General features: G+C 40.2%; 1 protein-coding gene across 5 annotated transcripts in view; it reads left to right on the top strand.

Moving 5' to 3' along the window:
• Positions 1 to 15855, top strand: part of GRIK2 (glutamate ionotropic receptor kainate type subunit 2) — a 202222-nt gene that overhangs the window by 170912 nt on the left and 15455 nt on the right. For 4 of the 5 annotated variants that reach the window (XM_009898109.2, XM_054174076.1, XM_054174075.1 and 1 more), the window contains 2 exons: positions 3389 to 3614; positions 14105 to 14355. In XM_009898109.2, coding sequence (XP_009896411.2) covers positions 3389 to 3614; positions 14105 to 14355 — 477 coding nt within the window. Of the gene's footprint in view, positions 1 to 3388; positions 3615 to 14104; positions 14356 to 14552; positions 14838 to 15855 lie in introns of those variants that run through there. The other variant, XM_054174078.1, reaches the window with a different exon arrangement.

Below are 15855 nucleotides of genomic sequence, written 5' to 3'. Positions count from 1 at the left end.
ACAGTGTTCCTGGTGTGGCTTGACAAGTGCCAAGTATTGTGGATTAATCACATCCCTTGCTCTGTTGGCTATAGCCTTGCTGATGAATCAGTTTGCATTCCTGCTGCTTGGATAGGCTGCTCAGCTTGCTGTCCTCTTGGATCCAAAAGTCCCCTTCAGCCAAGAGAGCTCCTGCCAGTATGGAGGCTTGAGATTGCTTTTTCCCAGACCAGATTTTGCATTTATCGTTGTTAAATCCCATGCAGCTCCTGTTGTATGATTTTTCCAGCCTCTTCATATCTCTCTTCCAGTGTATTCTAAGCTTCCTCCCAGTTCGGTGTCATTCACAAGCTTCCTGAGGGGGTTTTCAATACCATTTCCCAAACTGTGCATTTATCCAGTCTTGACTCAGATCATGAGGTCTGCTTCCTGTCCTCTTATCCTTGTTTGCTCTCACATTCATTCAACATCCTGATATTTTTCTAACCTTCTGGGCCAGAGTCTCTCTGCTGAGATATTTGACTTTCCCAGCTGGTGCTTCAGGACAGAGCAGTAAATAGCACATTACTAATGATGATTCCTTCTGGTTTCATCCCCACATTTGTACATAGCATTAGACTGGCTCAGAGCTGTTGCCACACCGCCTTTTGAGATCCCTGACAAGCACAATTATATTCCAATGATCTTTAATTTATGAATGCTGAGTATGTCACTGGCAGTGCCCTCTGAATGTCATTCTGGGAGCTACCATTTTATACACCAAGTAGATGCCTTTACTGATTTGCTTTACCTTCTCATTTCCATTTTTCCCATTAGTTCTCTATTTATTTAAATTCCAGACAGATTCAAATGTTACAGAGCACAGGCAGCTTTCCTACTGCTCTGCATTGTCTTCAGCATTACTGAGGGAACACAAGCATGATAAATCATGTCACCACACGTAATCTCATACAGACATCATTTCTGGTTGATTTCCAGTTAGGCTGAATTTCCAGACAGTGATTCCCAGTTAGGTGAAACAATATGGTGAAGTAACCCAGATAAGAGAGTGCACTTTGTTGATGGAGTATGGGAGTTGATTAACCAGACTGATTTGCACACCGTGAGAGAGGATGGAGACATCATGTAAATCGCAGCATCTGCTTCTATCAGTGAGAGTCACACAGTGATAACCACGAGGAGCAATATGTACACATTGGAGTGTCACTCTCTTCAGCTCAACGTTAAATAGGCTGCTGATGCTTTTGGTTGTCCCTGATTTTAGTTGTGGGAGTCTGCTGAGCTTTTTGCCAAGTGCAGAGGGGAAAGCGTTTGTGATTTTGTTTTCCTGAATCCAATGTTGTGGTGTTGTTTCGCTTTTATTTTCAGATGAAACGCTCTCTGTGGTGCATAAACCACCCCCCCCCCCAGCCTGCACTGTGCACAGGCTTTGGTTTTCTGTACGGATTTCCAAATGCTGGTCAGAATGCAGAGGTCACAAGGAGATGGGCTCTGTTCCTTGGCAGCGTTTTGATTCTCACTTGTAGCTTTTTGCTGAGGAAGAAAGCAGCGTAGAGACATCGTAGTGTTCTGCCTGGACGAGAGAACTGAGAGCTCACTGTGCGCCCTTGCTGGCAGCGCTGAGCCACGTGCACTGACATTCTGGATTTTGTGCTATCTTCTGCAGTCATCCTGTACAGGCTATTTATCTTTTGGTGTAATTATTCCTGTATGCAAGTTACCCTCTGCAGGAGCTCTCTCTGATTTATTTTTTTCTTTTGGTGGCCTTTGTGCCTTCCTTTTCAATAGTATCTGTGACTTCATCCTAGCTGATTAAATCAGCCATCACAGGATAAGCACTCTGTCCTTTAGAGGATGTTGTATTTTTTGACAGGCTCTAATGCTTCAGTAGAGAGCAACAATTTCCCTTGCTAACATGTTTTCATCCTGGAATCAATTATTTTGATTTTTTTCCCTTTCCTTTTAGCAGAAACATAGAAATGTTCACCCATTACAGTTAATTCTTTATTTTCTGTTACAGCTCATTTGGCTTTTGCTTTTATTCCACCCTCCCCCGGCCCCCCCCCCCCCCCCCCCCCATGCATCAGCAATTTGTATGTAACAGCTTACTAAACCTGTTTTCTCTGCAACTGTTTATATTGCTCAGGTTATTTACAGGGACTGAGATATTTGGTTTGTGTACTGGGCTGAATTAGATGCAGGTTCTTGGTAACATTTTACCAGGAAGACATTACTGAATTGGAAAAACATCCTTTCTGCAGATTATCTAATAATTGAGATTCCTACAGAGCTGATGTGCAGTGCTTAAAGGATGTTATGCTGGGGGATGGACAAAAAGACCTTTGTAAATGCTTGCAAGCATTATTTGATTTTCCTGTGAGGAGAGACCATATCTGCTGGTTGTCTCTATTTTGTGTGCTCATAGTGTTTTCTGAAGAGAGTTGTTTTCCCCTTTCACTGCTATTAAACCCCTTTGCAATCAGGCACAGACGATGCTCAGTACGGTGACAAATGTGTTCATGCAGAGTCCTAGAAGTCTTCAGTTTTGTCAGCACTGACACTAGAGTTAGTTCAAATGCTCGATTTGCGAAGTCCCCAGGCAGAGTGAAATAACTCTTGGACTGTATCTCAGCAGGGGGACAAAGTCATCTTTTCTTCTAAATAAATGTTCTTTTTACTCTGCATACATTGCTAATTCTCCTCCGGGGCAGAGTTTACGGCTGCCAATCAGCTGAACTTCAGAAAGGTTTGGAGTGTGTCAATCTTTGTTTAGTATCTCCACCAGAGCTGACAGCAGAGCTATGTTGAAGACTGACATTCAAAGATGAAAGACTCCTTCAAAAAAAGTCTGCTGTGTTTTTGGTTTTGTTTGGGTTTGGTTTTTTTCTTCTAGTTCTCAAGCTAGATTTCTACATTTTCTTTATTAAGCAAAATGAAACATTGCTGAAGGTTTTCTGACACAGCTTGAGTTTGAAGCACTGTTAAACAGCTGGGGCTAATACTGCACAACTGAACACCACGCAGCCTGCTCTTTACCACAAGGGTGGTGGAACACTGGAGCAGGTTGCCCAGGGAGGCAGTTGCACCAGGGGAGGTTTAGGTTGGATATTAGGAAACATTTCTTTGCTGCAGGAGTGGTCAGACACTGGAACAGGCTGCCCAGGGAGGTGATGGAGGCCCCATCCCTGTAGACATTCAAGGTCAGACTGGTTGTGGCTCTGGGCAGCCTGATCTAGTTGGAGCTGTCCATACTGACTGCAGGGGGTTGGACAAGATGAACTTTGAGGGTTCCTTCCTACCCAGTGCAGTCTGTGAATCCACATACAACACAGTGAGAGAGCAGTGTGCAAGCACAACTTGTTCTCACTCTTCTGTCTCGTTCGTGTTACAGCTAACGTTTGTCTTTCAGAAATCCAAAATCTCCACGTACGACAAGATGTGGGCCTTCATGAGTAGCAGGAGGCAGTCAGTGCTTGTCAAAAGCAATGAAGAAGGTATCCAGCGTGTGCTCACCTCTGATTATGCATTTTTAATGGAGTCCACAACCATTGAGTTTGTCACACAGCGGAACTGTAACCTAACACAGATTGGAGGCCTGATAGACTCAAAAGGTTACGGCGTTGGCACTCCCATGGGTAGGTGATATGTCAAACATTTGTTCTCTCTTCATTAATCTCTGGTGCTGCAGTAGCATAGCAAAGCTCCCATACACTGCTGCTTTCTCTGCATTGCTAACATCTTTCCCACCCCCACCTCCCTCCCCCCTTCCCAATTCATTTTCCCACCTGGTGAAAATTTTATGTCTTTTCTCAACCTTTACAGGTTTTATTGAAATATTTAAGCAGGAAAAAAAGAAATGAGTAGTTGCTTTCTGAAAAATGGGATTGCATGGGGCATGCTTCTCTTACACAGTGCCTTCCACATGTCCAGAAACAATACCAAAACTTTGTTTCACACTTCATTTCATTTCAAAAAAAAGGATTTTTAACGTGTTGGTCTCTCTTGAGAGAATGAGGTGCTAGAAAGCCTGCATTAGCAGATGGGGGTAATGCTTCTGTACCAGGAGGGTCAATCAGTGAGATTCTTACAAAGAGGAGGAAATATTCCATAGCACACCAGGCATAATCCACAGCCAAAATAAATACTGAACTGACCTTGTGGAATACAATTTTGCAGAGCAATTCCACTCCTGTGAATATTCTCCAGTTCAGATGGCTTTTGTTTTTTTGACATGCTACAAAATTTTAGTTGCAAGCTCAGGAGCCAACTTCAGGCATCAGTTTGGCTGCTGGAATCCACAGGAGGGGAGCCAGCAAGCAATGAGGTGCTGAGTTCCCGTTGACTGCAGGGATTTTTGAAGAGTATGAGCTTTACATTTCAGAATAGGTGAGAATACAGAAATCAGTGTCATGCAAAGGCTCTGTCAGTGCTACATAGTGATCCTGCTTAATATTGCAGGATCATTCTGCTGGCTTCTTTGGAAGACCAATATTTATTTTGCCTTCATTTTTAGGAAGAATTAATAATTTGGTGATTGATTTATTCCATGGTTCTACTTTATCATCTGCCTTGGGTGGATTTTTCCATTGAATTTTGAGTTTCTGCTTTGCTGAACCTTGAGTCCATAAATGGCTGACCATTATGCGTGTCAGACTCACTGCGTACAAGCAGATCTACTGAGCATGCACCTCTCAGATGGTCTCCATTTATGTGGCAGCTCAGGACTATCCTGCACACGCCAAACTCTGCCTGTGTGGAGATTCATGCAAAGTGATGCTTCTGACATTTTCAAAATGAAAAATGGTAGGTGTAAGTAATCCTAAAACGTTGCATATATTTCTCCTGACTCCTAAGAATTACAAACTAGAAAGTGGTGCTTGGGAGAGTTGGTACAGATAAGAAATTCCTCCGCTGTTCCTCTGGGCTTATTGAGCTGCGGAAAGTTACAGAAGTAGATTAAGAGGTGGCTTAAACTGTATAGCAGCAATGTTCCTGCGATATCTGATAATGGTGAGGTGAAAAATAGTTGGAGAAAAAGGTGAAATATATTTTTCTTTTATCATTTCTTCCTGTACAGTTATTACAAGAAAAGAAATTGTGCTATTAATATCAGTATCTCAGTTGCAGAGCATAGGGAGCTGAATCTGTTCCATGGCTCTTCGCTTCTACTAGTTTTGACTTACTTTCCCCTTTGCTGTGATCAAGCTATGACTTTTCCTGCTAGAGCATATCCCTGTTTGTATCCTTGATCTTTCCCTACTGATGACTATCAAGACCCCCCCAAAAAATGCTGCAAAGGATTTGAGGCTCAGGTATTACATATTTGTTAACTTAAAAGTTGTTTAAAACCCAGAAATGTGCACTCCTCCAACTGCCTAGAGACTCTTCACCGCACATGGAGATAAAATACAGCTCTCAGGATAGGAATGAAATGAAACAGTGTAATTTGGGGTTAACATACCGAGTGGATTAAGCTACCAAGGTTCCATTGCCAAGCTGTCTTGCAGAACTACCCATTACCCAAAGCTGCAATCATTTGCAGCACTGAAACAGATTAGAGCATCAAAATTTATTCCTGCAAGCGCATAAAACATATCTGCACGGTGTATGTTTATACATGCACAATAGAAACCTGGCAGCTACTGTGATACAAACAAGTCACACCTCCCACGTCAGGAAAGGAAAGTACATGAATAAAATAAAGTGCCTTGCGGCACAGCTGCCTTGGCTGCAGAGCCCAGCGCTCCGTCGACTCACTTCAACCCAGAGGATGAAACAGGACTTCGAGGCTCTCGTGTTCTATTGATCCAGAGGGGCCTTTTTCTAAATGAAGTTCTCTTCTCTGTAAATTCTACTGAAAGAGCAAATAAAATGCCTTTGTTTACAAACATGTTTATCTCTTAGAGAGGGGAAAAAAGATTTCTCACAGTACATTGTTCCTAGAGATGCTCAAGCTTTTGCCCGCTTCACCTATGGCTTCCAAAAAGACTATTTGGCTCAGTACTTTAGCGTGCAAGATCACTTGCACATCTAGTTTGTGTCCTTCTTACTTAGGCATTCAGATCTTTTAGTTTTGGTAAACCAGAACCAGGAGTGGGGTTGATTCTTATTTAGTTATTGATCTATGTATCTATTTATCTAGAATTTGTCAGCTGTGTGGCATGTAATGAAAATGCCGTCTGCAGTCCCCACATCTTAAAAGGCAGTCACATTTGTATCATTTCATCAGATACAGACTCTAGAAAGAGTATTTCACACTCCACTCATATAAATTAAAGGTTTCACTGCAGAAAGAGAAAGATTTCAGGCAATAATTTATGATCTGCTGTTTCATATCTTCTCCAGGAATATGACTTCATGAATTATTTATATTTATCTAAGCCATTATTAACTGCAATACAAGAACCTTCTTCCTACACCAGTGATGGGCTGCTGGATCAAATTGAATTTAAACAAATAATTTAATCAGGAAATGTATAGCACTTAATTATCATGTTGTATCCAATAACACTGTAGAGGTTCAACTGATTTATAGTAACCATTCTGCCTCTAGGGGAGTGACCTAGAAAAAAACATAATAAAGTTGTTTTTCTTTTATACTATCAGAATTTGATAACTGATCTGATTGTGCTCTTAGTGCAGCTCTTCTCCAAAAAGATTTCACTGCTTGCCATTATTTATTTCCAAACATAGAAAACAGAAACAGAGAAAAATTTAAATGAAGGCAGGGAGTGGGAATATAAATTACTTAAGAACAAAAGCTTTTAATTAGGGGCTTGTTGTTTCAAACCTTAAAACCTAATGCAGTAAGAATTCAAATAAATTACTCTGATTTCCTAAATATACAACAAAAGTGAAAAAAAATCCGTCATGAAGATGATCTCAGAACAATCTTCCCTCTCCTCTTAGAATTCATTTAGTCTCCCCCTGCTATAGTTATCATTACAAAGATTTGCAGCCTGGTTTTGTAGTCATCTGCAAATTAGTTACTAATTTAGTCCCCAGAATTGTTATCAGTGCACTTGGTTATCATAATTGAAACCAAAACACAGAACAGTTTAGGAGTTTAAAATGATGAAAATATAGTCCTGGATTCCCTCTGTAAAATATTAAACCCAAAAGGCAAGAGTGGTTTACTGGCTTTTAATTTAATTGTGGTTGAGCTTTCAGGCTCTGCAGCTATTCCTTGTTCATATTGTGTGGCACCCTGAGGATATCTGAGCTATCCTTGTCTGTTACCTGTTGTAAAGTAGCTCTCCTGGAGAAAAAAAATCCCATCTTGCAGTCTGTCTACTTGGAATATGTGTATTTTATGTGTGTGTATAGATATATACAAGCCATTGTTAGGTCATTTCAAACAGAGGTGTAATGAGTGCGTGGCAATGGTTTCACTCTGAACATCCATACTGAAAGTAGAAATATTGTTTTCTGCCTATAGTTTTTAATATCTAAAGCTCTACTACAACTAATAATAGTTCTAAGTAAGCATTTGGTTTTATTGTTAAGATTGATTAGTTCTCTTGAACCCACTTATCACTTCCCGACCATAAAAATTACATGAGTATTTTTTTACTACATGATATGAGTATTTTTTTCCCCAGTCCTTTGAGATGAGACATACAAAAATTCCAGTCCCTATGGGAATAAATAGGAAGCTGTGTTCCAACACAGGAGGCCTTTTCCTTCTGCTTGCCTGCAGTGAATCTCTAATCCTCCGTATGATTTGAATCACCGAGGTTGGAAGAGACCTCAAAGATCATCAAGTCCAACCCATCACCACAGACCTCATGACTAACCCATTCATCACTTACACATGCAAAAAAGTGCTGAGCTTCTGTTTTGTGACTAAAACAAATTAATCCATTTGTCTTCATTAGTTGGACATAATGCACACACACACCCCAAAAAAGGTGCAAATTATGTATTTTAATGCAGGTCAAACCATGTATTGAAACTAATTTGAGAATTTCAACTGCTGGAGCAGATAATTTGCTGTTGCTGAAATATCAGAATGTGTGGCTGAAGTATTTGATGCAAGAAGTAAGGTTTAGCGTTCCCTCACCCTTTCTAACCCATTCTATGACTCTAGATAAGGGGTAGCTTAGACTGCTGTAAACATCTGCTGAGGGTTTTCCATTGTAGTCACTCCAACCTAATGAATACTTAATGATGATGCATCTAATATCACAATGTGTTAATCAGAAGGTAGCATGAAGTGTTGGGGTCAACAATCAGTATCAGGAAACACTGTTCTTGTTTCATCTGATAAATATTTGCTCCTGGTGTATCCATTGCAAAACACTGGGGAAATTCAAAGTTCTGTATTTAATCAGAAGGACAAGAATGGGAAAGCTAATGTATAAGACACACAGCTAAATTAAAGTTACAAGTATTTTTCCATGTTAGACCTTCCACTTTATTATCTATTCTCAACCTTGTCCACCGTGTGGAATATTTAACTTTGAAAAGGACTTCTTCCTGCCCAGAAGTCTCAAATTCCACAAGCTAAAAGTCCATAAGGAAGTAGGACAGCTGATAGAGGAGCAAGAAGTATACTTTTGATTAATATTTATGTCTAGCTCATATTTTAATGCATGAATCATAAATGAATAGGAAATTCTTATCAATGTTCCTTGCCTCTTAGGGTGGCAAACCCAAGATTTTCACACTTCCCTACATGAAAAAGCTTTGTGTCCACTCAGAGTTTATTCATACAGCAGTGGTTTTGAGTAGATTTGGGAAGTAGATTTAAACTGTGTGCCTGAGATGCTTTGCTATGAATTCATACATCCCTTAGAGCTGAGCAAGCTTCAATGTCTGATCATTTCATAAATATAAAACACCGCATTTGCTGAGAGGCACAGAGCTAAGAAACAGGAGAGCATTTCCCTTACCATCCCAAAGAGAGTCTGTTATCAAAGCTACATTTACAATCCCCATCCACCTCTTGGTGCAATGTAATCAGCTCAGGTTTGTTCTATACTCTTAAAAAAACCACAGCTGGCCAGTTGCTAATTCTTATGCAAGTGACTCATTTTGCTACTCAGAACATCTTGGAGTCAATGGCTTTCCTTTTCTTTCCCTTTTTCCTTTCCTTTTCTTTCCCTTTTTCCTTTCCTTTTCTTTCCCTTTTTCCTTTCCTTTCCCTTTTTCCTTTCCTTTTCTTTCCTTCTTTCCTTCTTTCTTTCCTTCTTTCTTTCCTTCTTTCTTTCCTTCTTTCTTTCCTTCTTTCCTTTTTTTCTTTCCTTTTTTTCTTTCCTTTTTTCTTTCCTTTTTTCTTTCCTTTTTTCTTTCCTTCTTTCTTTCCTTTGTTCTTTCCTTTTTTCTTTCCTCTTTTCTTTCCTTTTTTCTTTCCTTTTTTCTTTCCTTTTTTCTTTCCTTTTTTCTTTCCTTTTCTTTCCCTTTTTCCTTTCCTTTTTTTCTTTCCCTTTTTTCTTTCCTTTTTTTCTTTCCTTTTTTTCTTTCCTTTTTTCTTTCCTTTTTTTCTTTCCTTTTTTTCTTTCCTTTTTTTCTTTCCTTTTTTTCTTTCCTTTTTTTCTTTCCTTTTTTTCTTTCCTTTTTTTCTTTCCTTTTTTCTTTCCTTTTTTTCTTTCCTTTTTTTTCTTTCATTTTTTCTTTCCTTTTTTCTTTCCTTCCTTTTTTTCTGTCCTCTTTTTATTTCCTTTTTTTTTTTCTTTCCTCTTTTCCTTTTTTAAATGTTATTTTATTTTAATGTTTTCTTTATTTTTCTAGGGTTTTTTATCTTTTTATTGACAAGCCTTACTCATTTACTTAGAGTTAAACCGAGATCCAGATTTTGGGATCAAGGAGGATCTGCTCCTCTGTCAAGTTCACAGGAACTGCTGCCTTTTCTTATGATTGATTGCTCTTCTCTTCACTGCGGGGTGTTGCTTGCTTCCTATGGTTGCCAAAGAATTTTAATGCATCAAATCCCTGGCTACAGCAATGGCTTTACTCCATGACTGCCCTCAGTGATCTTTTCTTACATGAAAATGAGCTGATCTTGAAAGTGGAGCCAGGGATTGGGAACTGAGAGAATCCCTCCTCTTTCTTCATGTGTTACTTGGAGACTTTTGAATCCACAGATAGGAAGAACAAACCAAGCTTATGCTGACCCTTCTCTCTGTTGCTTCCCTCCCATCCCAATTAGGGAGGGTTAACAGAGTCAGGCAGCAGAACTGGATGTGACTTTTAAAAGAAAAAACAACCTCAGTGGAGCTGAAGTAGGTGCTTTTCCTACACCCAGTGCCCCTGAGCTGGCTACTCCTTTTCAATGGCATACTGTAGATGTGGCTGTCTTTATTACTGAGTGCTGGCTACACTACAGATTCCTGGAAGGTGTTTCAGGCCTTGTGATGCATGAGGCTGTGCAAAGCAGTTTTTCTGTAGGAAGTAGTTTGGTTCCTCACAGTCTAAACAACTACTCCACAGCTGTATGCAAATTAAATCCCTCCCATCTTGGTTCTGTCCTGCCTATGGCTCCTTGACACTTGGGAAGAAACCGAACTCCACATAGTATCCCCAGTTATGTCCTGGCAAGATGGTCTGCAGCTGTGTGATTTTGCACTTGTGTGCAGAAGAGAGTTCTACCAGTCCCAGTATGCTCCAGCTCCTTTTGCATTTGATGGAATGAGTAAGACTGAGAGAAACCAGGCAGGAGATTTTACTGAGTTATAATCTACTGGGAAGCTCTTTCAAGAGCAGCTAGATCAGCAGGATTTCAACACACTAATCTGCATGCAGTGAAGTCTCAATATAAAAAGCTTATGTGTTCATAACTTAGGATTAAACATATCATTATGTGCATGAATCTTCATATACTGAGGCTTCAGGGCAGAAAACTTACCTGTGTAGAACTTGCACACTCTTTCTGAGACTTTGTTACCTTAGTTCTGTGCAGAGGCTTCAGACAACAGAACATTAGGCAGATCTTCATTTCTGCTTTGATTTTTCATAAGCAAGCAACTGCAAAGAGAAATTATTGCATCCCTCATTGAGCTTGAGGATCAAAGGAGGACACTCTAAAGAAGGTCTTAAATGGAAGGTCTGTAGCAGGAGGTCTTAAATAGTTACTTGCTTTGTAACCTTAGTTTTTCTACTACAGTAGAAACACCAAAGGCTCTGCAAGCTGCCAGCTTTACAACTATTTATGCAAAATTTAGCAGATCACCACCAGTCAGTGATACAAATCACCGTTAGCTGCCTGCTTCTGATGCAATCCTCATCCACTTAACTAATTGTAGATAGGATGAGCCTGTGCTCGATGCTTTCTGTCTATGAATTCCTCAGTGAACTCATTTTTGAAGTCCTTCAAGTGGACTAGAAGAGCGTGTGTACAAATCTGGTCCCTAGAATACATAAATAATACATGAAGAATAGTTGGGACTGTTCTATATTTAGACCCACAGAAAGTGTGGAAACGAAATGTAAATCAATCTAATTAGAAAGCAGGCTGTCAGAGCAGAAGATAGCTTAAACTGGGTCCAAGATTATTTCTCAGAATATGTTATTTAAGTTGTTGTTAAATATTTATAGGCAGTGTAACACTGAAAATATCCCCAAAAGCATATAGGATGCTCTTACACTTCCCCACGCTCTCGTGGACCAATCACTTCCCCTCTTCTGTTTGACTGAAGAAATGTGTCAAGGATCAGGTTTGGCAGTGTTTGAGCATGATCAGGATGGTCTGAAACTGTGTAGCTTTGGCCCATGCATGCAGAAGAGGTTAGAAAAGAGTTTGATTTCCTTTCTGCTTCCTGTAGAGCGCTGTGCAAGCAGAGCTTAGCTCCTAGTACAGAACATCATTCTTTAGAAGTCCAGGTGATAAAACTACAAGTTCTTGGAATGTGAGAACTTTGAGGCCAGCTTTTCCCACTCTTATTCTGGCATGGTTTATAATTAATGAGCCTTGCTGTGTTTTACTCCCATGCTGGCACTGTCACCTTTTCCTATCCACTTTTTTCTCATTGACTCCAGCTATGCAGGAAAAAATGGCAGGGGAAAAAAAGAAACAAGTGGAAAGAAATGCCAAGAGAAAATATACATTCTACTCTACTCTACTCTACTCTACTCTACTCTACTCTACTCTACTCTACTCCACTCTACTTCTATTCTATTCTATTCTATTCTATTCTATTCTATTCTATTCTATTCTATTCTATTCTATTCTATTCTATTCTATTCTATTCTATTCTATTCTATTCTATTCTATTCTAATTCTCTATGAGTATGAAGTATCCTCTCCATGGATATATGCTTGAATATCTGTGGTGGGTTGAAAATTTCCACCCCCCCCCCCCCAGCATTAAATTTGTCAGACCAGCAAATTTACACCCAATAGTGATTTGTTTACATTTTATTACTTTCTGCTCAAGATCTGTGAAAAATTGTAAAGGTACAGCTTAAAACTGCCCCAACATCCTTCAGCTCCTGCACAGGTTGCAGCACACGAAACAGTCAGCTGAGCAGAAGCCCTCTAAAGGATGCTGAGGATTCTTTTAAAGGAAGTTGCCAAATTAATGGAACTTAATTTTTATTACTCAACTGAAGGACACACTGTAAAAATGGTAGCTAGGAAGTAAGGTTATTGTGACAGAAGGAAATAAAAGGAGGGATCCTTTGCAGGATTGTATTTATAGCAGATGAAAGAGGTGATGCCATGCCTTTTCACCTGCTCTTTTTTCCCCCTTCTTCTTCCTGGGATTTCTTAACCACTTTAATGAAGAGTCTTTTGTTCCTGTTTTCGAAGGAGGAGGAGAAAAATGATGGCTTTGTTCTCTCCTTAATCATTGTACAAATCTGAGCATAGAAAGCACTTCTAACTGATGTGTTTTACTCTCTAACATTCAGAAAGAAAAAGCCTTCTTCATTGACAATATTCATTAATTAATGTAGGTTTTTAAATGCTCGTTGAAAAGTCCTCATGCTCTGCATGAAGCAGAGGAGAGCAGATGACATACCAAGATCTGACACTCCCCTTTGAACTACCCATTGAAATATTGAGGTCTGCAGAGGCTCCAATATTATCATGTCATTTCCAAATGCTGAATTATGAGAGAGAGATACAGTAATGTATGAGGCTTTACCTCCCTGTTATCCAAACACATGTAACCTTATCTTTCTGAATGAATTGCTACCCACTGCTGTTAATAACTCCTCTGCTTGGAAGGTATCTTAAGTGCCTGACAATCTATCACATAGAGACTTTTGTGGCTTGGTCCTGCAGCACAAATTGTTGTTTCTTCTTTTAATAAAGTAATAGCATAAAGTATTCATTGCATATCAGACCTTGTGTTAGCTTTAGAGTAACAATCAATGAAGCAACAACCTGTAATTTATGTATGTTAGACTAAATCTATTGCATCATAATTAAAAGCCTGATGGGGATGGGCAGATGAACACTGTTTGGCTGGAGATAATAGTTAAGCATGAAGATGTTTGAGACACAGAATCACAAAGTGTTAGGGGTTGGAAGGGACCTCAAAGGATCATCCAGTCCAACAACCCTGCCAGAGCAGAATCACCTAGAGCAGATCTCATGGGAACACATCCAGACAGGTCTTAAATTTCTCTCCAGAGAGGGAGACTCCACAACCCCCTTGGGCAGCCTGTTCCAGTCTTCTGTCATCCTCACAGTGAAAAAATTCTTCTTCCTGTTTCCATGGAACCTCTTATGCCTCAGTTTCCACCCATAGCCCCTTGTGCTGTCATTGGGCATCACCCAGCAGAGCCTGGCTCCTCTGGGCACTCACCCTGCACATCTTTATAAACAATGAATGAGGTCACCCCTCAGGCTCCCCTTCTCCAAGCTAAAGAGCTCCAGCTCTCTCAGTCTCTCCTGATAAGGATATGTTTCACCATGGGACTAAGTGTGATGGGATTCATCCTATCCATCTGGATCCAGCTGGCCTGAGTTGTGTGCATATATATCTATATGTCTGTGCCCATGTGGGTTTGTATTTGTGACCAGCATGACCCTGATGAGATGTAAGTGTCCTTTTGATAGATGTTCTGGCTCGCGAGGGTTCAGTTTTCCTTGTGACATTATGCTGCATTTCATTCTTACCAGGAATAACTTTCCTTAACGCGCTCCCCATGTGATTTGTGTTTCTTGTGATCTCTTCAGGTTCTCCATACAGAGACAAGATCACTATAGCAATTCTTCAGCTGCAGGAGGAGGGCAAGCTCCACATGATGAAAGAGAAATGGTGGAGAGGCAACGGCTGCCCAGAGGAGGAGAGCAAAGAGGCCAGCGCTCTGGGAGTGCAGAACATCGGCGGGATTTTCATCGTGCTGGCAGCAGGATTGGTGCTTTCTGTCTTTGTGGCAGTGGGGGAGTTCTTGTACAAATCAAAAAAAAATGCCCAGTTAGAAAAGGTAAATATTGTCTTTTCCTACTTGCTTTTCTCTTGACCTATTTACATAATGCTTTAAGCACCGGGTAGTGAAATGTAGGTGATGCCTACAGAGTGTCTGTTGTGTAGTACAGTGCTTGTACGACAACGGATCGCAGCAAAGCACCCAGAGTTTGACGTTCACAACTTTTAATTTGTCTTCAATGTGTTTAATTGTAGCCAGATTTCAGGACAAGTGACTATTTCTCCTCTTATTCAAGCCTGAGAAAAGACAGCTTTTTACTCCTGGAAGTTCACTGCAGTTAATTTTATGGAGGAAGAAGAAATCCGAAACTGTTATGGGCAACAAATTAACCTTCCAGTTTTCAAACAAACAAACAAACTGTCTGTCTGTAGCTCAAAGTCAAAGCCTAACAAATGTCTCTTCAGAAATGTTCTTTACAGAAATTTATACTGCCAGAGTTGTCCTGGTAGCATCTGGAAAAGATGACATCAGCATGATGTGTTTTGGGGTGGTGGGGGGTTTTTTTGGTGGATTTATTCCTAATATGATGTCTCAGAATTTCAAAGTGACTGAGTTGTGACCTTCTAGTCTTCATTTGTTCTCTGCTCCAGTTTATGCAACCCCAGCACTATGACGGTGCCAACACACCAGGAAAACCTGGGGGAATTCTTAAATGATCGTTTTTGCATAATAAATGAATCTTTTCTATATGTTGATATATATATATTTATATATGTGTGCCCTGTTTAAACCTCAGCTCAAGCTCCACATTTTATTGAGATGGCAAGGTCTGAAGTTTTAAAAGTTGAGGAAAACAGCTGTTGGATTTGCCTAGATCTCCTCGGTCCTTTTCTTCCTTTTGAGGAATTTGTGGCTTATGGCAATTCCTATATTCCTGTTTAGGATTTTCATTTAACAGCTGTCCATGCTCCTGGCAGGGGAGGTTGGCCTAGATGACTTTTGGAGGTCCCTTCCAACCCATCCTATGATTAAACCAGCAGCAAACTCAACAGCTTGCTCTTTCTATTGGTATTTTTCCAGATGCTACTGGTGAATTTTTGTAAGCAAACTTACAAGTTGTTTTCACTTCTTTGGAGGCAACCTTTTGGTATGCAAGTGTCTTGTTATAAATATATTGTTAAAGAAGTTTGGGTTTCCCTCCCCCTTATACACGCAAAGGCAGTGTGAGGTTACAAGGTGCTGAGCGCAGCTTGACTGTGGGTACGTTGCTGAAATTGTTAAAGGACCATTCAGATCCTCTTCTTTATGATCCTACAAGCTGGTTCCTGTCTGTCAACCTACTGTTGAAATGTTGTGTTTCTGAAATGAATTTGTGAGGAAAGAGATGCTGCTCCTTTAGGTCACTCATGTGAATATTGTTTCTGTCCGTTCTTAAGGTGGATGTGGATCTCACACAGACACCAGCGTGGTTTGGTTTCCCTTCTCTGGATTTTCAACAGGCCCTCACTTAGGAAAATAGAACTCTCTTATCTTGCAACACGAGTTCAGTATTTTGCA

This window comes from Dryobates pubescens, chromosome 28 (assembly GCF_014839835.1).
Source record: "Dryobates pubescens isolate bDryPub1 chromosome 28, bDryPub1.pri, whole genome shotgun sequence".
Classification (NCBI taxonomy): domain Eukaryota; kingdom Metazoa; phylum Chordata; class Aves; order Piciformes; family Picidae; genus Dryobates; species Dryobates pubescens.
Note: the sequence above shows the minus strand (reverse complement) of the source record. Positions and strands in the feature narration are given on the sequence as shown.